Here is a 25,115-nt window from a genome sequence, read left to right as displayed (position 1 = left end):
TAGATGTGACTGTAACGATATCAACCTTTGTATTCATCCGGAAGAAGGAGGCGGGAACCGGCGGACAATCAAACAACATTTTAATAAAGGAAAATAAACCCAAAACAGCGCACCAGCCCCTCACGGACGACTGGTGCGCATAAAATAAAACCAAAACACAACTAAAAGCCCAGGCCTGGTCCTCTCTCGTCCTTCACTGTCGTCGCTCCAGTTTTATATCCTTCCATCTCCTCCATGGGCCTCGAGACCGGTGGGACGAACAGGTGTAGTTCATCTCCAATCACTCCCCCGGCCTCGCTCCCATGTCCCTCGGCCCCGCCCCACTCGTCACAGTGACCCTGGACAACAAAACCAGTCTTAAGTTGCTGGGGTATATTTTTAGCAATAGCCAAAAAAAAAAACAGTCAAATAGTCAAAATTATCGATTTTTCTTTTATGCCAAAAAACATTAGGATATTAAGTAAAGATCATGTTCTTTTTAAGATATTTTGTAAATTTCCTACTGTAAATATATCAAGACGTGATTTTTGATTAGTAATATGCATTTCTAATAATTCATTTGGACAATTTTAAAGGCGATTTTCTCAATATTTAGATTTTTTTTTTTTGTCCAGGGTCACAAATAGGAGACTGTATCTTTGCAATTAAATTGTATTGAATCTTTAAAAATTTTAAATGGATTTTTTTATTATATTTATATAAAATTTTAAGGTCAGATTCTCACAATTAACAAAACATTAACTATGACGTTTGCCTCAATAAACTCCTAATTTGCTGCTTATTAATAAGATAGTTGTTAAGTGTAGGTATTGCGTATGGATTAGGGATGTGGAATATGGTCATAGAGAGTGTTTTATAACTACAGTACTAATAAACAGCCAATGTGTTAATAATAGGCATGCTAATAAGCAAATAGTTAATAGCAAGAATTGGTCCCTAAGTGTTACCTTTTTTATTTTACTCAGTACTTTGCTTTAACCAGTGGCAGACCGAGCAGGAAAGGGTTACGTCTCAAGGAGGCAGGAACTGTGCTTTCTTTGGTCCCACCCTCTTTCTTGAGCGTGATCTCACAGTAAGGCGAGCTCCAGCCATCTGGCTGCGGTGGGCCAAAGAGTCTAGCTAAAATATGGCACAGACTCCTACATGAGTCCAGCTACCACACAGAAGCAGAGGAAGACAGAAGCCTGAGGTACCTTCACTCACAGGATCATCTTAGATGAGAAGTTCGACTGGAGTTGACCGAGCAGAAGATGCATGTGTAAATGTTGCTGGAGCATCTCTTAAAGTTGCACATATGCTTGCAGAGTGAAGCATGGGTTTGGACGAGGCCCGTCACTCAAGCTCACATCTCTGTTCACACACAGAAGTGTCACAGAGGAGGTGAGAGCTGAAGAGAACAGTGGATATCATGCTTTGCTTTTTGTTGTTTTGTTGTTACCAAGGCAATGAGGAGTCATTTTGATCCACGAACCATGTTTACCTAAAAAGAGTGAAAAGAAGTTTTTTTGCGTGATCTGTGTGAAGGAATTACACGAGAGACATCACCGGATGAGTGTGCCAGCAAGATGAGTGTGCCAGCAAACTGTGGGTTCTCTTTCTCAGCTGATCGGGCACTGAAGCCACGGAACTGGAATTTATATGGATCTCCATGTGCCGTCAACAGACCCATCGACATTGTGCAGAAACGCAGGCGGTAATAAGCTTTGATGATTTATTCTGCTAGGCAGCAGTACTGACGAATATATCATGATCCAAAAGTCTGAGACAATTTGTGGAAAGGCTAATATAAATATAACATGTTTCCTTTTATGTTATATCAGCGACATAACAGTTTGAGTAAAAGATGAATTTCAAGATTTCACTTTAAAATGTCTCTCTTTTGCTTTTAATGGTAGTCGAGCTGAATGAACTCTTTTGTTTTGTTTTCATAGATCCAAAGAGCATCTTTAGCTTCACTGAAAGTAGATCAGCTTACTGTCTGTACAAAGTTACATTATTAATGACACAAGTGACTTATATGATTAAAATATTTTTTAATTTAATAAATACCTATAATATTTAAATATTTCATAGTGTTTGCATTTTTTTATTGATTTAATAAAATGCTACATTTCTGTATTTCCAAATTTTAATTCAATTTTGAATCCCAGAAGTTTAATGTGGAGTTTTAGACCTCGCTATGTATCTCACTTCAATCTAAGGCTGTTGTATTGATAACTGGATGTTGTTTTTTCTCTACACCTGGTGTACAGACAGAGACAGATTGTTATGTGGTTTGGCTGTATAAATCTTCCACTATGTCCATGGAATAACCTGTTGATATGCTCTGACCCATGGAAACTCTTTTCAGACGGCCTCTGACAAGATCTAGTGGTTCTCTGCTGTCTAATGGCAGTAAAGCACTATGATAAACGAGCAGTTATTCCGCCAGGGTTTTGCATTACTCTCTGTGTGCAATCAGTGATCATGAGTATTTTCTGCTTTTGCATTTATTGTATCATAGTCTGGAAACCTGTTCATCTGTAACTGTTCCACCAAATGCCAAACTACCCTGCTTACTGTTTCACTGAAAACCTGAAATCATGAGGATGGCATGGTAAACATTTTTTTACGTATATAATTTAAAAACCAATAGCATTAAGAAATACAAAAGTAAATATGCAACAATAAAAATATTACTTGCCTCCCTTGTAAATAAGTGGAAGAAGAAAAAGCTAAGAAATTCAATTTTTATTTATTTTTTCAATCTGTAAAAGTACCGGCCCAGGACTGTACATTTCTGTTGTTACAGAAAATGAAGCTGAAGCATGTTTCCTACAGCATTAGCGGTACCTAAAGGGATTTGAAAAAATAATGACTGTTTTCACACAGGTTTCCTGAACGCTGCCTTGTTTGCCATTGATCAGACAAACTAAACATCCCTGATCGCACAGCATTGTATAAACCAATGTTACTGTGAAGAGATGCCCAAACAAATAGATCAATGTTTTGTTAGCAGTCGACACTTTTCATGGAAACGGCTTACTTTATAATTGCTTTTTCATATTTTCCCAGGAAAAGATTTGAACATAAATTAAAATGGCTCACTTTAACTTTAAAGCTGTGACAGTGAGTGGTGCTTGCATGTAGGTTTGCTCAATTGCACACCAGTTATTGTTAGTCACATAAAATTTATTTTCAGATAAAGCCCAAAGTGAAGAAAGGTTGCTGTGAGTGTTTGTCAGGAGCATTTTCTTAGAAAAAGGCTAACCATTGTTTGTTTGTTTTTATGGCCATCTATAGAAAAATCTTCAATTTCATTTTCTTATGAAACACAATGTGCCGTGTCTTAGTAGAGTAGTTATTTTATAGGCAAGTATGGGATTTATTAAATACAGAGGAAATCTGCTTTAGTCAGAGTGATTTTTGATTTAAAGAGAACCATGAAGCCTCTGTCCTCCCACAATATCAGCAAGGCTAGGGACCGTACACTCCTTTTGGACACACACACACACACACACACACACACACACACACACACACACACACACATGTGTTTCCCACTCAAATAGCCATCAATGTCAGCATTGACAGCGGGATTACAGAAAAAAAAAACACGTGTTTCCATTTCTTTCCACCATCTATTTTCTTAGTCCGTATCTTGCTTTATGGAATAAATTACAGGACAATTGGGATTTAGACACTTGGATAAAAAATAAAACTTTTATTACAAATGATTATTTTAATGAAAACTTTAGGGAGAATATTACTGAGGTGCTGTATATTGTAGCATGCAAAGGCTAGTGTTGTCAGGTTTTAAGAACACAAGCTTGGTCAGTCTGCAGCTATTCAATTACAAAATACTTTGGCTTTATGTTGCACAGGTGTGACTTTATATTGAATAGTGCCTTTAAATCTCACTTTTGCGATTTTTATATATACCAAATATGTTTTATATCTCCCAGTTTCACAACTGTTTTTCATAAGTGTGACTCATTTTTTACGAATTCAACTTTATGTGTCACAATTGCAACTTTTATATCAATCATACTTTATCTCGCAATGTGACTTAATCATAATTAGGACTTTGATTCTTATAATCTTTACTTTAAATCTCACAATTGTGACTTTATTATATATAACGATATATAATGGTTATATATACATTATAATCGTATATATATATATATATATATATATATATATAAACGATTGAAACTGAGTGAAATTTTTCCAAAGTGTGACTTAAATTAAAAAAAAATTGCATCTTTATATCTCACAATTGTTACTTTATTATTTAAAACAATCTCACAAATATTTTTTTTTCTTCTTTTTTTCCTTTTTTTTTTTTTTTTTTTTTTTTTTTTACCAAGCTTTTATATGTACAAGATTTTGAATGAACACCGGACTAAACATGTCAAGCCTTATGAAACACACTGGACATCAGTTTTGCCTTTTCATTACATTACTGTTTGTATAACTAATCATTAGAATCATTAAAAGATCAAAGTTGAACTAAATCATGAGAATAAGCAAGTAAAGACATCTTCTTGTGAGATTGTCGGGATCTGTAAACCATTTGTCAACTGCTCAACATATTTTCTAGAGCCTCATGTCCAGAAAAATGATTTATGGGACGTGCCACGTCTTCTGCTGTTAAATGTTAGCGGCGAGGTTAAGGCAACACTACTAAACAAAAAACGGTCTGTTTGGAGCAACTTAAGGTTATTATCTAAGCACTTGGCCTTGTGCTGCTAAATTGTGTGACCTGACAGAATATTGTTTTGTGATAAATATGTTGAACGGTGTTAGTGTTTTCTTAATCTTTAGTCAAGAGGTTTATTCGAAAGAATTCCTTGAGAATATCCATTTTACTCTCTGTTGGCCAATGTCTTGGCAGTGTAAGATTGCAATCGTCTTAACATCTGTAGCTCATTCTTCTACTTTTTTTCAAAGGGAAATGTGTCACATGGGATTACTTTTACCCCCAAGAGCTACAGCTATTTTCTACAGCTAATTTTTTATTTGCCCTATTCTAAAATGATGCTAGTGTTGCCTAAAACACATGGGCTCTTAGCTCTTAGTGTTTGTATGTATGCAGTTCACAATACCTGCAGATATCTCTGAGTCCATCTCCAAAGCTGTCAGATCTCTTTTCTTCATAGCATGACTAATTTTGGTTAGCTTTCCCATCACTTTAGTTTATTTTCCTAATGTATGTTTTGCTGATTCGTTGAATGGTCACAAAATGATGGCAGAATAGCAGACTGAGCTCTGTCCGTGTCCTCTGAGAGACCCTCTGTTGTGTTCACAGAAGTGCTCAGTCACAGACACTGCGTGGAAAATCTGATGCACTTCGTTAACTCTGTTTGCAGCGATGGTCTGGCACGATGCATGAGCCGACATGTATATTTTCCTCTGTGTTTTTTATTTTAAGGATATTTTAAGATCTCATATAAAAAATCCCAGTCCTTATTATATATATATATATATATATTATATATATTTTAGATTTTATTTTAAGGGAAAAGAACAAAATAAAATTTTGTTTTTCATTTGAATAAATGCTAATTTGTAAAACTAATTAAGCCACATTTTGGTAAGGTATACATGAGTTTAATTAATGCAAAGTGGTACACACAAAATTGTGCCTCATGTGGGAAAATAAATACTGAAACTAACTGCTATTCTTTAGAGCTTTCTATTCGGGAAAGTATCCTTAAAAAGTTATATATCAATGTTGAGCAGGACTGTTTTCAACATTGATAATGATAAGAAATGTTTCTTCAAAGCATGTTAGAATGGTTTCTGAAGGATCATGTAAAATAGAGTACAATAGAAAACAGTTAATTACATTTTTAATGATATTTCAAAATAAAACTGATTTTACTATATTTTTGCCTTGGTGAGCATAAATTTACAGATTAAAGTAAATATCAAGGTTTTAATCACAATAAATATACTTTTACAGCCGTGCAAACAGCTAATTCTATTGCAGTAACAAGTAATGAACAGGGCTGAATGTGCCCACATGAAGTTTGTTTACATTGACTGTAATAAGGGTAGTTTTCAAAAGTACACTGTGTGTCTAAGTTCAAAATGAAATGGCCATTCATTCCTGTAAATGCAACTGCAAAAATAGATGATGGGAAGTGCTCTTCTCTGTAATCTAAGCATACATTAAAGTCACCACCAGGTTGCTGTTTAGCAAGAAAATGTATGTGGAAATATCAGTGTAATGCGCCTTCAAACGTCTATGACTTAATTCTGGCTAACCCCCACTCATGCTTTAGAATGTCAGCCTTAATCAGAGACAAACCAAGCTTATTTTTAATCTTGACCATAAATGTTCAGTGGAAAGCTGAGATCACAGCACTGCCCCCCTTCCTTTCCTTCTCTCTTTCTCTTTCTCTTTCTCTTTCTCTGTGCACCCTATTGTGCCTCTGAAACCTTTACACAATCTCTGCAGCTCTTACCGGTATGGATGTGCTCCACATTTTATGTGCACAATTAAGAAGAGGCAGCCTGCACAGAAACGGTGATTAAACAATCGAGGACAAATCCTCTGCCCGCAGTGTCTACGCATGAGTATGTGGCCTGCTGGATGACCCTGTAATTAGCAGCCTCATCAGATCGGTGACGTCTCCCGTTGTGCATCTGTGAGACTTCAATCTCAACATGAAGCACCAAGAAGGGTCTTTTTAAAACTCAAATGCATGTTCACTTGTGGTTAACTGTGCTTTAAAACCCCTTCGGCCAAGTTTTGCTGTGGTGCAACACAATAACAATTTGTAAGGCAACAGCTGTCTTCCAAATCTCCTGTGGTATGTTCATGTATGTCCGGGCCTCTGGGTGTTCATTGACGTCATGTGACGTCGTGTCTCTCTTAAATGTCATTTTTTCTTGTTGATTAGAAACAATGGAGAGAGGAACAGGATGAACAGCCTTCTGGCGTCCCAGTGGACTGGTTATTCAACTGTGAGACTAAATGACTACGTGAGATTCATATGAACTTGTGGCTCCGCCTCTGTTTTTTTCTTTACATGAAATGCTGCATAAACAAATATGCCTGAATGTGAGGCCGGCGCTCTTCCTTTTCCTAAGTGTAGGTTAGGCTATAGCGTGGACCCGGGTGGGACAGGCCTGGCTGGTGCAGTCCTGTAATGTGCCCGGGTTAGGACTGACGTAGCACCAGTGTCTCGTGACGCATGCTAGGTGTCAAGTGTTTAGATACTGACAGTCAACAGGCTGCATGGGATTTAGTATCAGCTCTTTTGCTCCTCACGCTGGAGGTGTTCTTGAAATGTTTCTGCTCGAAGCCTTTGTAGCGAGTTGGTCTCCACTTTGAATGAATTCCAACCTGTTCCTGAAGGCAAGGATAAGCTGAGTTGAAGTCAGGGGTGTAAAATGACATTTGAGTTACAGTGCGGATACTGTTTCAGACTTAAGTTGAAAAAAGAAGAAAGTTCCCATGTTACTTATTATGAAAGTCAAAAGAAAAAGGTTTTTCGTAGCTTAGGAAATCGATTTTAATAGAGCTAATGCGCAAACTGTGCAAATCCAGTTTGATCCTCAATGTTTTGTTTGAAAAACTTCCTGAACATCCTGAAACCCAAACATCCTGAAACCCAAAAATCTACAGAATTTCTTGCACTTAAATTCAGCAGCAATGCATTTTATAGTCGTTTGACACTTCAGTATTTGTATTTACAGGTTGTTCACTTGTACAGCATTTTTTCATATCTTTTTACATTCTTTATTTTTAATGTTTGTTTGATTTGGGGGTTTTTTATAAACCACTCAATAATAATTATAATAACAATTATTATTATTCCATTGCAAAAGAACAGAGTACAAATATACTACTTAAGGAAAAGTGTACCTATACCCAACTCTGGTTTTATTTATTTGTATGTTTGTTTGTTTGTTTGATTGATTTTTATTACTATTATTATTATCATCCTCAAGTTGAGTTGGTTTAGTCACCTTGTTATTTATTTATTTTATCATCATCAAGTTGATTTGGCTAAAGTTACCATGTTATTTATTTATTTATTTATTTTATCATCATCAAGTTGATTTAGCTTAAGTCACCATGTTATTTATTTGTTTATTTATTTATTTATTTATTTTGTCATCATCAAGTTGAGTTACAAAGTGCACTTTGTACTCTGTAATTGTATTGTATACTGTCATGCTTTGACTGAAAAAGGCTGGCTTCACACAAGTGTATTCTATCATGAGCCACAGGAGGCACCCTATTCCCAGAAAAAAAGCCCCTTTTTTCCACAGCACTACAAACACAAACACTGCTCACACCGACCGGTTCATCTCATTGGTGCAACTGACCGCTATTTAGTGATGCATACAGTTGTCAAAACAGTGTAAAGACTGTCAAAGGAATAGTTGAAAATAAAAATGTAACCCTATACTTTCAAGTTTATATAATAAGCTTTTCTTTTTTATTATTGTGCAGAGAAGTATCTGTATGTTTCACATCAGATTCACATATTGAAACCAACAGAACTAGAAACATTGCAAATGGCAAGTGAACATGACTGTTCTCCAAGAAATTATTATTTTATAATTATAATATTATAATTATTATTAATTATAAGTACGATATTAATTCAAAAATAATAAGAGAATTCAAACTTGAAATTTGGAGATATATAAACTTAGAAATAAATTGGCTGATACTCTTATGCACTAGTAGACGTAGTTTCCACATGCAGTACAAAAACAGCATCAAAAACACAGCTCCACTGAGTGATGAAATTCCCTGATTCCCTTTTGACGGAGGATGTCTTAAAATGGCAACATGGAAATGTGTGGGTGGATAGATGCGTGGGCTAAAAATAGCACAGCAGAAATCTCCATAAATATTCATGAATGGGGGGAAGAATCTGAGGCTACCTGCAGGTCTAAATATAGCGCTTCTGCTCGGATCCCTCGAACAGAGACGGGCTATTTATAGCAGCAGCTCTGCAGAAGCACCTCGCTCTGAGTGTGCACAGGGACCCATAGGAGACACAGCATTAAAGATGAGGGACGGAAGCAGAAACCAAGTGGAAGCGACAGCCTCTGCCCCAAGCACAGGTATTTTTAGAGATGGATACGGTGTCCCCTCATGCCAGAACATACAGTAGTGTGACTTAAAGAGATGCGCTGTTGTGTATGTGTGTTTTCATCCATTCAGAAGAATGCTGCTCTCTCTCTCTCTCTCTCTCTGTCTATATGTCTCTCGCTCCTGTATGTGGTCACATGAATAGGGTGCACTGGGTTGTTTATGTAAGACCGTGTTAGAGACATCCGTCTTGTCCTCATGCAACATCAGTGAAAGATGTGAATGAGGACATGCGATAGAGATGGACGAGCACTATACCTTTTTAACTCATGTTTTAGATCAGAGAAAAAAAATAGTGTAAAAATAAATGTTATTACATTTTTAAATTATTTTAAATAACATCATTGTTGCTACTGAAAATAAATTATTACAATTATTTAAAATAAATATATACATGTGTGGGGTGAAATATATTTTTTATATATGAAATTTGTCAAATTTGTACATTTATTATAATTATAATTAATATTATATTTTAATAGATACTAATAAATAATAAATATATAGTATTTCATTTTTAATAATAATAATAATTATTATTATTATTATATACTATTATATTACAATATATGAATTATATTAAATTATAATTCTGATAAACATTGTCTATTTTTTTAATTATGAAAAATAACAAGTACATATGTGTGCGGGGTGAAATATATTTTTATATATTAAATTTGGCAAATTTATACATTTATTATAATTGTAATTCATATTATATTTTAATAGACACTAATAAATAGTAAACATATAGTATTTATTTTTAATAATTATTATTCTAATTATGAATATATACTATTATATCACTATATATTAATTATATTATAATTTTAATATATTGTCTATTTATTATATTATTTCAATATGTATTAAATCCATTTTCTAGATGACCAAATACATTACATTTACATTTATTCATTTAGCAGACGCTTTTATCCAAAGCGACTTACAGATGAAGACAGTGGAAGCAATCAAAAACAACAAAAAGTCTCAGTTAGGTTAACACAGTACACGTAGCATGGGATTTTAAATAATAAGGACTCAGCTGCTCGGATTGAGTTGGGGAGGTCATTCCACCAGGAGGGAACATTTAATTTAAAAGTCCGTAAAAGTGGCTTTGTGCTTCTTTGGGATGGCACAATCAAGCGACGTTCACTTGCAGAACGCAAGCTTCTAGAGGGCACATAAGTCTGAAGTAACAAATTTAGGTAAATGGGTGCAGAGCCAGTGGTAGTTTTGTAGGCAAACATCAATGCCTTGAATTTTATGCGAGCAGCTATTGGTAGCCAGTAGAAAATTGATAAACAGAGGTGTGAAGTGTATTCTTTTTGGCTCATTAAAAATTTATCTTGCTACCGCGTTCTGAATTAATTGTAAATGTTTGATAGAACTGGCTGGAAAACCTGCCAAGACAGTTTTGGCAATGTGGTCTGAGAAAGTCAGCTGATCATCAATCATAACTCCAAGGCTTCTAGCTGTTTTTGAAGCAGTTATGGTTTATGTGCCTAACTTGATGGTGAAATTGTGATGGAACGATGGAAAATACTTTGTTCTAAGCACCTTTTAGAAATATTTAATATGCCCAGTTGTGACGATCTAGGTTAATAAAGCACAATACATAACACTTTTCTTTTTTGTTGTAAAAGCTGATTATATGCGACATTAGAACACATGATTGAACTTGAGCAGCATAAACGCAGTATTACGTCTTGAACTGGAAAACAGAGGCTATCAATAGTGTTGTTTCCTTTATGGTGTTATTGTTATTCATTTATGCAATGCATTTCCTGATCTCCCAAATATAGAAAAAAAACTGGTTATTGGCTTGCAGTGTTGTTCCACTCCTTCACATTAATCTAATAACACACTGTAGATGAATACATTAGCAGTGGATCATTATCATACAAACGACACATCACAGGCAGGACCATTGATTAATGAAATCACCATATATGGTGTGTTTCAATTCTGTGCCAGTTTGATTGGGAATTGACTTTACCTGAGGAGGTTATTTTTAGGCCTTTCACATGCTTCCACGTCAATGAATGGGGGCTATTTTTAGCTTTGCATTCCTGAATCACATTGACCTTGAAGAACACGGCTCATTCAGAGCTTTGCTGCCTCTGTGTCTCAGGAGGTCTTACCCAGCCTCTCCACAAAACCTGAATCTGTCACTGAGATAGACAGGCTGACCGCACTCAGACTGGCTTAGAGGAGGAAGAAATCTCAAATGCATTTCTCTCATTCACTGTCACCATGACAGACTTACTAGATCTGTGTATGTGGAATGAGGTCACATGCCAGTGTTGCTGTATACCCTGGCATTTAAAGGGATACTCCACCTAAAATGTTAAATTCTGTTATTATTTACTCACCCTTTCTTCTGCGGAACACAAAAGAAGACATTTGAAGAATGCTGGTAACCAAACAGTTTTGGTCTCCATTGACTTCCATTGTATGGTAAATAAATAAATACAGAACTACCAATATTACCAACATTCTTTAAAATATTTTTATTTTGTATCACAGGAGAATCAGTCATATAGCTGTTTGGAATGATATGAGAGTGAATAAATGATGAGAGAATTTATCCAAAATATTGGATTTAAACACATGGAATTAAAAAACAAAAATGTGTGTTTTTATTTTAAAATAAAATATATTAAAAATATATATTTTTAAAAAATGTTTGAAAAGTGAAGTGAAATAACTGAAAATAATTAATATTCTGCTTGATTTCTAGGTCCCTATACTCAATAAATATATTTATGACTTTTAACACAAATGGTCAGATGTTTTTGGGGTTTATATCATCAATGAGTGTTCATTTAAAGGGATAGTGATATATTAAAGCAACAACTGAACCACCTCTTCAAGAGCAGTTTTTAAGAGTGCAAAAAACCTGTCATTATTTACTCACCCATATGTCATTCCAAACACATAAAACCTTCGTTCATCTTCAGAACACAAATTAAGATATTTTTGATGAAATCCGAGAGCTCTCTGATCCTCCATAGACAGCAACACAACTGAAATGTTCACAGGTCCAGAAACGTAGCAAAGACATTGGTAAAATATTTGTCCATGTGACATCAGTGGGTTCAACTGTAATTTTACGAGGGGATGAGAAAAATTACGTCTTTATTACGACTTTATTCAACAATTCTTCTCATCCAATTCCATTTTTTTAATAAAGTCATTATTTATGTTTTCTTTGTGCACAAAAAGTATTATTGTAGCTTCGTATAATTACAGTTGAACCCCCGATGTCACATGGATGACCGTTTTACCAATGGCCTTGCTATATTTCTAGACCTGTGAACATTACAGTTGTGTTGCTGTCTATGGAGGGTCTGAGAGCTCTCGGATTTCATCAAAAATGTCTTAATTTGTTTTTCAAAGATGAATAAAGATCTCATGCATATGATACAAAGGGCAACTTTTTGAGCAACTTTGCCAGGCACCTTTTTTAAAGAAATGCTGCTTGGACCCCTGAGAATGGGAAACAAAATTCTATTTGGATACTTTAGATGGATCGTGGGCCCTGTGTCTCTCCTGGTTGCCCAGCAACATTGCTCAAAAAGTTGCACCGTGTATCATCAGCCTTTGGAGTGATGGAGATGCGATATACTGCATGTCTAGCTGTGTCATACAAACCCACAAGGCTAGTGCTTACATCTAGATTGACACAGGAAGAGAGTTTCTTGTGTGAAACCGTTTTAATCAAGGTCTCAGTGACCTTCTGCACTAGTTCAGGTCAGGTCATTGACACAGGCTGTGTACTAAGAGTCTAGAGACAGTTTATCTCCCAGGGGTGGAAAATTATCCTAATGCAGCGAAACATCCATAATAAAGTTTCCTGGGTGAATTGTGTGAACCCTTTCTTTCTGTTTTACTTTCCTCAGTTTTGATGTTGAGAATGGACCGTCGGTGGGCCGCAGTCCTCTGGAGTCCCAGGCCAGTCCAGGCTCTGGCCTTGTGCTGCAGGCCAATTTCCCTCACAGTCAGCGGCGGGAGTCCTTCCTGTATCGCTCCGATTCTGACTTTGACCTTTCACCCAAGGCCATGTCCCGAAACTCATCCACGGCCAGTGAGCTGTGAGTATCACTTGTCTCATTTATCCCCTAATATAGCTCAGGAAATGTCTACAATACTAAATGTATTTATGATGGCTTTTAATTCTTTAAACAAATTTCACTTTCTAAAATAACTTTATTTGTTTATATATATTTTTTTATTTACACTACATTTCAAAAGTTTTGTTGTATGATTTTTTTTAAATAGATTTTTATATGCTCTTATTCAACAAGGATGCATTAGAAAATAATATTTCACATTATAATAATTTTTACTTTTTTTTATCAAACAAACGCAGCCTTACTGAGCATTAAGAGGCCAAAAAATTAATAAATAAAAAAGTAAAATCCTACCAACCCCAAATTTTTGAATGGTCAGCAGGAAAAAAAAAGATTTCATGTGCATGTTGTTTGATTCACTGCAAGCTTCACGTGTTACAAGCTGCACAAGTGTGTTCTTGAGCTACAGTGTTTTTGTGGCTAGAAGAGTTCTGTTAATTAGGACTGTAAGCGTTTGCTTCATAACAGATGTGGTTTACTCCAGCTGGTTGACTATGTCTGAAACACGGTTCTCCCAAGACACACTTTTTTAATAGTGTATTACATCAAATCATAATGCTCAGTCCTTTTGGAAAATCCAAGGCACTGGTTAAAAACTCCTTATTGTTACCACTTCCAGCTGTTCTTTCCATCTGAGCACGCTTGAATGTCAGCTCTGGTTTGCCAGGATTTTGAGTCGGAAAAAAGGGCACCACATTCTTGGTTTTTTTTTCCTGCAGTTTATTTTCCAGCCTGCGTCAAAGCGAAGTCGTTCAAATCGAAACACCCTAAAGGGGTCATCGGATGCTACTTGCACTTTTACAAGTTGTTTGAACTGAAATGTGTTTTGGCAGTCTGTGTACACAACCACCCTACAATGGTAAAAATCCACCCAGTGTTTTTACTTAAATCTCTTTAAATAATTTCCCCTTTCTCAAATTGAGCCGATCTCAGATGGCTGTCTGTGTTTTTTTAATTAATATTTTCAAACCGCCTTTCCTAATAATGTGCTAATTAGCAAGTTTCACAATGATGCCAGAGTTTTTCTGAGAGGGGCTCAGAAGAGAGGGGCGGGGTCAGCAGAGCTCATTAACATTTAAAGAAAAATGATACAAATTTGGCTTTCTCTGAGAAGAGCTGTTTTTGTCAGGGAAAAAAAGGTGTTTAAATATATTACAGACTTTTCATTAAGACCCTAAAGAATCCTATCAACTTGTGGAAAATGGACATCCGATGACCCCTTTAAGGCTGGTTTACACCACCCCAATAAACAACATCAGCAGGGTGAATGCAACCACCTACAACTGCTGTTTGCTGCGTTTACATGAACTAGTGTGCTTAATCGTAGGTCACCAGCTCTTGCTTGTCTTTTCAAAGGGAAGAGAGTTTGAAGCACTGGGAAGTCAACTGGCTAAATCGGTGAGAAGATATAGAACAATATTAACCTGCCCCTAAAATGGGCTGTCCCCCATTTACACAATCCATGCCGGTTCACTCTCCTAGACCAGTCTAACCTCAGAGCTTCCCCTATTTACTCTTTGCCACCATAAGCATTACTAATGCCACCAAAGAGGCTTTGGAATATATGAATAAAGACGCAATTCCAAGCATATTCCCTATAGTTCAGCTTCTCTCTCTCGCTGCTCCTAAAATACATGTGCATGACACACCCTATCCGAGCCTATCTGTGTTCTTATTACGTGTTTCCATAAGCTTTTAATGTAGGATATCTAATATCCCATTGGAGAATCTGAGATACCTTCCTTATGCTGAGCTGTATTTCGTTATTTCCATCCAGACTGCATGTTAATCAAAAGCGTATTACCGGCCGCTTGCTCTTTTGAATGATGGTGTGCTGTAACCTGAAGCCGACCACATCCTTAAGTCTCCACACTTAAACTCTTAGTCATTCCTGTCCACTGATCCTTAAGTAATTTTATGTGGCTCCTTTTATTATTGGGAGATTAAAGAGCTGTCTTTTCCAATATGTAATTTTTGTGTTTGATTTGTGATTTGTTAATGTGTTTTTCTCTTACAGACATGGAGAAGACATGATAGTTACACCATTTGCACAGGTTAGTATTAGAGTAGGCCTTGAAAATGAAAGCTTACGTAGTTGATCGGACATTAATGGGCATTCATGGACTTTGCATCATGTGGTTTCTCTGTTGAGGAACATGGTAGTTTGACTTTGCTCTCCCTATATTTTAAATAGAGATATATCTCCTGATATTTAGAAGTGCCTTTTTTGTGTGTAAGTGGAGTGTGCTGCCTTTGGCATTGGCGGGAACAGCCCTTCCGCTCTTATGCAGCTTGCTTTACGTGGGATTTGCGTCACCACTGTACTCGGTTTACAAAACAGGCTAGGAATCCAATACCGGGTTTGTCGATATGGATGCTGACAGATGAGAAATCTGCATGGCTTTGGAAATCAGATACCCTTCATGTCCTTTTGAAACTCCAAAAGAGCTGCTGAATTTCAGACAAGCCAGACTTTTTACACAAATCTTTCTTTTTGTAGGTTACCTCTCTATGTAACATTTATTCTCTCTCGCTCACTGCAAAAATCATTTTAATAACCTGTGTTTCAACGTGTTTTCAAGTAATAATACCTAAACATTGAAAAAAATAACATGAATGAAATTGAGAAGCAAAATGGGATAATATGTTAAGAATTTCAAATTGTTTCTTGATTTTAAGTTTACTGTAAGACATAATTGTGTGAAATTTAGGTTAAAAACTATTCAGAAGATATATATATTATAAATTATTTACTAAATATTCTATATTTAATTCTATAAAACAATAAAAATGCAAAATAATTATAGGGCAAGACAACATACTTAAAAAAAAGTGCTCTGAAAATATCTTATACAGTTTTGCTTTATCTTAATCTTTTTTTAACTGTTTTGATATTTTGCTGGACAATAATAATACAATTATTAATTAATAATAATAATAATACAATAATTTCTGAATACAGAAAGTGAGTTGAAGTTGCTTCAAAAAGAAAGAAAGGACTAAGTATGTGTTCTTGGCACAGACCTACATTATTGTTCTTCTCTTAGGTCCTTGCCAGCTTGAGGACTGTGCGGAGCAACTTTGCTGTTTTGACCCATCAGCAAGACCGTGTCCTGACCAAGTAAGGCCCAGTAAACAGTGTAATGTCTGTTCAAATGCTTTTAAAGTCATGCTTGATCTCCACTGACACAAATCTCCACAGGAGGTCCACTGGAAGCAACCCACCATCCATGTGCAAGACAAGCCTTCCAGGTTAGACAACAACCTCTTGTAGAAAAGGATAACAGTACAAAGTTTATTTTTAATACACATGATGATGAACACTATAGTCATGGATATAACATGCTGTGCTGTATTTTGCAGAGGAGCCGTTTCACAAGTTGGCAGTGGAGACTCTGGATGAGCTGGACTGGTGTCTCGAACAGCTCGAGACTCTCAAGACACGTCACTCAGTCAGTGAGATGGCATCTAACAAGGTAGATCTACCAAAATAAAAGATGATTCATTACTGAAAGGGATCAAATATCTCGAATGTCACCCAGGGACTTGCCCTAAGTGCTAATAACCATCTAACACAATACATCAACGCTTGCTGATAACAGCACCCAAATACTCAACATGCCTCTCTATGAATTACACATGCATCAGATGTCTATTATAGATGGGAATAGGATTCATGCATGTTCTGAATCGCTCCCATCCCCCGTCCACATCGTGTGCTGAACAATGGGAAAGAGAGAGTGGAGTCATGGATGAATCTGCTTCACCCACCTCGTCTATCTCCCCTCATTCCAGCTGGGGATTTCATAGACTGTGTGACGCGTGATTAGCCCATCCACACAGCAACCTCGTGCATCACGGATACATACTCTCACACACATGCGCACATAAGAACACATGTTTGAGTGTTTTCATTCTGGTTAACATCACTGATGTATCTGCTGTACGTTCAGGAATCACCCTGCATTGGTTGAGGCGAAAAAAATATAAAAAGTGAGCATGCAAAACATTTTAGAGTATTGACGTTAAAATAAAAGCACTGAATTTTCTTGACATTGTCAAATTTGCAGTGCCATATTTTCATACGAGTTCGGGTAAGATGGGACAGTTCTTGAAACAAGTTAATAGCTACATAATTAGAGACAACTTTTGCATCATCCAGAATATTATTAAATGAAAATAAATGAAAACATTTTAAACAGGGGAAAGAAAAAGATTTATGCTAATTCTGTCACACATATATATATTAAATTCATGCATTTAGCAGACGCTTTTATTCAAAGCAACTTACAATGCTTTCAGGCTAACATTTTTTACCTAACATTTGTTCCCTGGGAATCGAACCCACAACCTTGCGCTGCTAACGCAATGCTCTACCACTTGAGCCATTTTTTTTTAAGTTGGCATTAATATAAAATAATACATTTTTCTATGTACATTTTGTCCTGATAAGTTAATGTTATAATAAATAATTAGGACAATTGAAATGTAGTTCCTTTCAAATATTTGCTGTAAATTAGATTTCCTAATGTTTTTAAAAGAGGTCTCTTATGCTAACCAAGCTGCATTTGTTTGATTAAAAATACAGTACATAAAGGTAAAATCATGAAATATTAATACAATTTAAAGTAATTGTTTTCTAGTTTAATATATTTTAAAATAGAATGAATTTTAGCAGCCATTACTCCAGTCTTCAGTGTCACATGATCCTTCAGAAATCATTCTAATGAACAGTTTGATTTGGTGCTCAAGAAACATTTCTTATTGTTAACAATGTTGAAAACAGTCCTGCTGTTTAACACAAAAACATGATACTACAACAATGTTTTTTACATACAAATCAAAAACTAAATCTAAAAAAATGTATATCAATGATGCATTAGTGTGATATAAACATTCCGAATATATAAAAACACCTCACACTTGCTTGTTTTCCCTGCTCTGTGTCAGAGTGAGCATCTATTTATTTCCCTCGCTCATTACAATGGAAAACACATCCACACACATGCGTGCAAATCATGAAGCGGCTCCTGAAGCTTTCAGCTTCAAACCAAGTGCACATGGTACAACCCCAGTCCCCTGTATCCACCCCATCCAGCCCCTGCATGTGCCCTAGAGCCGTGAGCCAATCGCACACCTCCCCCTGACCCAGCCTCTGTGACAAAACCCATCCGATTGGCCAGCATGCGACTGCGAGTGGGGAGCTACCTGCCAGGAGGGAGAGAGAGAGAGGGGGCTGCTGGGAGGAGCCTGATCTCTCTGTTTACACATGAATCAGGCAGAGTAGGAGAGCAGAGCATGCGGCAGCGATGCAGACTCGCTCCAGCCAGCTGCACACGCTCTCAGCCTGCCACAAGTGCAGCCCATGGCAGCTGGAGCTCCTGGTGCTGGGCTGAGCTCTGGACCGCTAGACTGCTGTTGAAGCGGGCGACTCGGGCGATCTGGAACGTGTCTGTAGCATGTGCACCGACCAGAAGGTGCTTCTGTTTTGTTAAGGCTTAATTTGGTGCTGAGATGCCAGATGTCAGTTACCTGCTCTCTGTGTCGTGGATGTATGTTCAGGTAAGACTCGTGCCGTGATTCTGCTCTTGGGAGAAGCTGTTGCATTGTTTTTATCTGAAGTTGAGAGGGATGCTCTTGTTGACACTATAAATCACAGATGGTGCAGTGAGTTGCCGTGAGGATGTCAGTTTGGGTGTGTTGGGGTGTTTCTGATGTCAGTGTGTGTGGCTTCTACAGTACTACTGTACATATTGCTGCCTCAGCCTGAAGTGTTTCATTCTGAAACCTCGTGTATGATTACATAATAACACTACACAGATGAAAGGCACTCCTCCTGCTTGGTCCAGCCCCTCATCTTGGGTGACTGTGGCAGCTGAATGAAGGCCTGCTACCACTCTTTGATGCAGTTATATTCAGATATGAGTATGTCATGTGATGTTTTGCAGCACACATTTGTAGAATAAATTTTTTTGATTTTAAAAAACTTAGGTGTTGTATAGAAAGGCTCTAATTAAAAGGAAATGCAGTGGATTGGAGATGTTGATTCTCAAAGCGCATGTGTTTTGTTCTTGTGTCCTGTTCTGCAGTTCAAAAGGATGCTGAATCGAGAACTAACCCAGCTGTCAGAGACGAGCAAGTCAGGAAACCAGGTCTCAGAGTTCATCTCCAGCACCTTCTTAGGTAAAACCAACTATTTTGTACTTTCTCAAATTTAATGCAAATGTTTTCATTTCAGATTAGATTATGAGAAGAACACAAAATATTATTTATGAAAAAAAATTCGAAATTATTAGTGTTATTTTAGTATTATTTCTATATTATTATAGTATTTATTAATCTTTTGAGTCAGCTTGCATTTTTTTTATATTTTCAGTTTTTACTAATTTTCAGCTATTTTAAATTAAGTATTAAGTTTTAGTGGTTTTTAATTAAGTTTTAGTGGTTTTATGGGCTTTTGTCATTTGTGGGTTTTTTTATATTTAATGTAATTTTTTGTGAACTACTCAGCATTAATTGATTTTAGTTTTAGGAATTTTAGTACTTCAGTTTATTTCAGTTAGTTGCTAATTGCTCACATTTTTTTTTTAAGTTTCCCTAATAATTGTGTATTTGTATTTTTATTTAATTTCCTGCCACGCTTTCAAAGTGCATTTAGTGAGCCGTCTGTCATTGCTTGTAGATATAAAAATGAACTTGTGTTGCAGAGAAGCAACATGATATGGAGATTATGTCCCCCCCAACCAAGGAGAAGGAGAAGAAAAAGCGGCCCATGTCTCAGATCAGTGGAGTGAAGAAACCCTCACACAGCTCCAGTGTCGCAGCTTCCAGCATCCCACGCTTTGGCATCAGCACTGACCAGGAAGATCTGCTGGCCAAGGTGAGCTCTCACGGCCAGTAAAACACACTATCAGCAAACTCAAATCACCATGGTAAACATGGACCTTATCTGCAGTTTTAAACTGCATCCAACTCCCTTTTGCAGGAGTTAGAGGACTTTGACAAATGGGGTGTGGATATTTTCAAGATATCGGAGTATTCTGGCAAACGACCCCTAACGGTAGCAATGTACACAATCTTTCAGGTATAAAATGTGGAATAAAAAAACTTTTCTCATGTAGTTTCGGTTAAAGCATTACAACAACAAATGTCTTGAACCTCTATTCCACAGGAAAGAGACCTGTTGAAATCATTCAAAATCCCTGTAGACACATTTATTACCTACATGATGGCACTGGAGGAGAACTACCACTCAGATGTAGCGTACCATAATAGCATCCACGCCGCTGACGTGGTCCAGTCCACCAATGTTCTTCTATCCACCCCTGCCCTGGAGGTTTGTCTCAATCAACTTCCTTTTCATCATCTGCTCATTAGTCTCTAAAGCAAAATGTTTCATATTTGCAATTCTGTTTTGCCAGGCTGTATTCACCGACCTTGAGATCTTGGCCGCGATGTTTGCCAGTGCAATACATGACGTGGACCACCCTGGAGTGTCCAACCAGTTCCTCATCAACACAAGTGAGTGGCCACGGCAGAGCAGCAGAAGCTTGTCATTGCGGTTGCACGCTGTGTTGTTGACTAATAAGAACGTAATACTTTTCTCCAGACTCGGAGTTGGCTCTCATGTACAACGATTCCTCTGTTCTGGAGAACCACCACCTGGCTGTTGGCTTCAAACTGCTGCAGGAAGAAAACTGTGACATTTTCCAGAACCTGACCAAGAAACAGAGGCAGTCGCTGCGCAAAATGGTCATTGACATGGTGAGGAAATGGAGGCAGAGACGAATCTGTGGGGCAATGATGAAGAGCTCCAAGTCTGAAAACTACAACCTTATTTATTTGCCGTGTATTTGACTCTTTGCAGGTTCTAGCCACTGATATGTCAAAGCATATGAACCTGTTAGCGGATCTCAAGACCATGGTAGAGACCAAGAAGGTGACAAGTCTGGGAGTACTGCTGTTAGACAACTATTCTGATCGCATTCAGGTATTGTTTGAGCTTCTGTGGAGCAAAGGCGTTTTATATTGTCAGAAAATCTTTTTTGCTTCATAAGTAGAAAGTTTAGAGATAAAATGTGTGGTTAATCAAATGTGTAGGTTCTTCAGAACATGGTGCATTGTGCTGACCTGAGCAACCCAACAAAGCCTCTGGAGCTGTACCGTCAGTGGACGGATCGCATCATGGTGGAGTTTTTTACTCAGGGGGACCGAGAGAGAGATAAGGGTATGGAGATCAGCCCCATGTGTGACAAACACAATGCCTCCATTGAGAAATCACAGGTGAGTGAGGGAAAATACCAAATAATATACCACAAACTGGCCTTGAGGACTTTGGGCCTCAATCCATCTAAAACAAAACAAAACAAAACAAAATAAAATAAAATAATTTATATTTAAATATATTCTATATAATATATATTATTTAAAATTAAAACTGAAATAACAATACATTCAAGCAAATGTTAAAAAATAAATAAAAAAATAAAATTGACAAAAGCATAACAAAATTCCTAAATCTAAAACTAAAACAAAAAAGATAATTCTAAATGATAATACATATAATAGTATATAATTAATACTAAAATAACAACACAAATAGAGTAATATTATATAGTGATAAAACATTTTACAAAATCGTATATGAATATGTAAATTCTGTATATACGTACATATATTAATCATTTCTATTTCTAATCATTTCTAATAATAATCATTATATACAGATAAAATGAAATAAACATTATAAATATTGTTATTATATAATAATGTAAAATTTGTATTATAAAAATACTATAATTATATTATTATTTTTATTATTATTATTATTATTATCAAATACAACAACAATAATAATAATTAATCATTATGTTATAATTTTTAAGACATGTATATACACAGACATTGTAATTATTTGAACTTTATTAACAGGCTTACATAAGTTACACTTGTGCACAGTTTTGTTTAATCCACTGTTGTATAATGACCATACAAACTCATGCTAATGCCCGTTCCCCGTCCATCAGGTGGGCTTTATTGACTACATCGTGCACCCGCTCTGGGAGACCTGGGCGGATCTGGTTCATCCTGATGCCCAGGAGATTCTCGACACGCTGGAGGACAACCGAGAGTGGTACCAGAGCATGATCCCCCACAGTCCCACTTCCACCCCTGAGGACAAGGGCAGTGTGGTCGGGATGGCAGCGATAGGTGGAGGCACCACCTCAGCGGGGGAGAAATTCCAGTTTGAGCTGACCTTAGAGGAAGAAGGGGAATCTGACATTGAGAGTCCCGTGGATGAAGATTTCACTTCCACCACACAGGATTCCTTCAGGACAGATCCAGAAGACAAACATCCGTCTTCAGCTCCCCGCACACACCTGTCCGCTCGCTCCCCCGGCTGCAGGACAATGTCTTTTAAGATGGGCGAGCCGCCAGACAGTGAAGATGAGGAGAGAGAACTTGACCAAGAAGGGAAAATCGTGTCTTTCCTGCGCCTGGGAACATAACACTAGTGCACTTTTTACATTGCATAATTTTTTCTTCTTTCGTACCTCTTCCTCACCACCTCCCTATCCCTCTCCGTCCCATTCTTAGCTTCCTCGGGTGGAGGCGATGCAGTGCAGGAGAGCAAAGGAGAGGTAGGAAAGCTTCCACAGGACGTTTTTATACTGTAGTCACCTTGCACTGGAGAAAGCTCCAACTCTACGGACTGTCAAAGCGTGAAGCTTTCTTAAAAAGTTCTCTGTCTCGTGACTTCAGGATGCCATTCGGCCTCACCGTCAAGCGTGAAACTGCCTGTGTGTGATGGACTGAGAGGAAACGTCCTCAAGTGTCTTCCTGAGACATCCCAGCTTTAAGGTTAACGAACAAGTGGAGCCCTTCGAACATATTGATCGATAAACAGGACAGTTTTTATGTGAGACGTATGTTCACTAAAATGTTTTTAAAAAGACTCTGTTGACTTAAAGCTGGTTTATTAATAGCTGAACAGAACAACCTAACCTTAACACAACAGAACATCTCAGGATTCAAAGAAACGATTGCTTTCATGTAGCAAACAGCTTGAGGGTACCCACAAAGTGACCGCTGTCTTCCTTGGATCACTATAAAATCTCTAGGCTGAAGTCGAGCCATGATTGTGATCTTTTCTATTAGTATGTGACGCCACCTAGTGCTTTATAGTGGAACTGGAGCCACATTTAAAGGATTTCCCACTCCACAGTGGCTCTGTATTGTTGTAAGTTTGCACAGATTATACTCATGATCTGACCGTTTTAACTTAAAACCCTTCAAACCTTTATCTGTAGATATACTGCTTTAATTTAAGGCATTCACATGGTTTACATATGCTTCTCGTTTATTTTTCTATTCCGCTTCATCCAAAGCATGAGTGTAAGAATTATTACACTGTACGTCACAATTTTAAAACGGCTTGCTTCTGATATTCTAGGTAACACTTTAGAAGATATCTGGAGTCATTCTTAATGTACAGAAGACTAGTATTTGCGGTGATCTGCAGGGTAACCAGCATGTGTACGCACCCTGTATGTAAGTTGGTCTCTGGAAGGCTGCGCTAGCTTGGAAACCCACATTAGCTGTATAGGAAATGATAGGTGTCCTCAAATTACATGTGTACTTTCTCTCTATTTCTGTGCTGGTCACACTTAAAAATATGAGGTATCTTAACATCTTTACAAATGTATGATGTCTAAACAAATGTTCTAAAGTGAGAGCTGTGCGCTACAAGAGAACACATTAAGCCAAAGTTGGTTTTCTGGGCCAGACCTTTTGTGTTCTTTGGTTTTTGGTGATTGATCAGTGCTCTGCTCTTCGCAGGGACATAGCCAATCACAGTACAAGTGCCAAGCACGCATGATCCATATGCTGTACTGTAATTTCCATGTTGCCACTGGCTATTTTCCATCAATGACATCTACTACTGTCAGTAACATACTGATTTGAGCATTTACTTTTCTTTTCTTTTGTTATTCAAAACTGTCGATTTGTCAAGCTGAATTTTTATTTAAGAGTTTTCATTATTAATAAGTCTTTCTGACGCAGTGTGCTCATTTTAAGTCAGATTATTTGTGCCCTTTTTATACCATGGTATGAATTTTAATATTGGATACAGTGAATCTTTGTATGTAAGTGGATTACAGTAAGCGGGGCTTTTAATTATTGGCTTTATGTTCACCTTAATGTCAGTCTATGCTCTTTAGCAATGTTTCATGTGGTGAAAGAAATGCTGAGCAGGCCATGCAAAGTTCAACTGACTGTATCCATACAGCACACCTCTGTTTGGTCTTTTTTTTATTGTTCCACAGATCTGACAATCCCAACAGTACTGTTGACCACTACAATGCTGTTACTAGTATTGCTGTGATCGTTTTCCTGTTCCCAATGCCAATAAATGAAGAACTATTAGTAAGCTGGACTCATTTGTGTTCTATTAAAATCCATTTCCATAATATTAAAACAATAATTGCTTTGGTAAATTATAAGATTGCAATTGGGCAAAAAATAATGACATAAATCATAATTATGACAAAGTTGAATTTATCATATAAAAAAGTACAAATAATGACAAATGATGACAAAAATAATAACTATAACATTAAAAGTAAACAAAAATTACATGTGGTATTTAAGACAAAAGTTACGAAGTTATGACATTTCTATTTGGTGTCATAAATTTGACTATCATATTTTATTTGGATTGTCATTATTTTGATTTTGTCATAATCATAAATTAGTATGTCGTTATTTTGATATACGTTTTGTGTAATATGTGATAATTATTATGGCTAGTAATTTTTTGTAATTATGACTCCTAATAGTGATTTATCAAACTTTTTTGTCCAAAATGACTG

The 25,115-nt window shown here is 36.8% G+C and overlaps 1 protein-coding gene across 7 annotated transcripts in view; it reads left to right on the top strand.

The window, feature by feature from the left end:
• Positions 1-24,673, top strand: part of pde4ca (phosphodiesterase 4C, cAMP-specific a) — a 41,246-nt gene extending 16,573 nt beyond the window's left edge. For 3 of the 7 annotated variants that reach the window (XM_059501927.1, XM_059501928.1, XM_059501932.1), the window contains 15 exons: positions 13,012-13,203; positions 14,599-14,640; positions 15,260-15,296; positions 16,290-16,363; positions 16,445-16,494; positions 16,606-16,718; positions 19,332-19,425; positions 19,950-20,122; positions 20,228-20,326; positions 20,414-20,578; positions 20,664-20,763; positions 20,852-21,006; positions 21,110-21,232; positions 21,343-21,525; positions 22,269-24,673. In XM_059501927.1, the coding sequence (XP_059357910.1) occupies positions 13,012-13,203; positions 14,599-14,640; positions 15,260-15,296; positions 16,290-16,363; positions 16,445-16,494; positions 16,606-16,718; positions 19,332-19,425; positions 19,950-20,122; positions 20,228-20,326; positions 20,414-20,578; positions 20,664-20,763; positions 20,852-21,006; positions 21,110-21,232; positions 21,343-21,525; positions 22,269-22,751 (2,083 nt within the window). In that variant the 3' untranslated portion in view covers positions 22,752-24,673. Of the gene's footprint in view, positions 1-1,082; positions 1,694-13,011; positions 13,204-14,598; positions 14,641-15,259; positions 15,297-16,289; positions 16,364-16,444; positions 16,495-16,605; positions 16,719-18,652; positions 18,805-19,331; positions 19,426-19,949; positions 20,123-20,227; positions 20,327-20,413; positions 20,579-20,663; positions 20,764-20,851; positions 21,007-21,109; positions 21,233-21,342; positions 21,526-22,268 lie in introns of those variants that run through there. The other 4 variants (XM_059501929.1, XM_059501930.1, XM_059501931.1 and 1 more) reach the window with 3 other exon arrangements.
• The last annotated feature ends 442 nt before the right edge of the window (positions 24,674-25,115 follow it).

Source organism: Carassius carassius, chromosome 20 (assembly GCF_963082965.1).
Source record: "Carassius carassius chromosome 20, fCarCar2.1, whole genome shotgun sequence".
NCBI lineage: Eukaryota > Metazoa > Chordata > Actinopteri > Cypriniformes > Cyprinidae > Carassius > Carassius carassius.
Note: the sequence above shows the minus strand (reverse complement) of the source record. Positions and strands in the feature narration are given on the sequence as shown.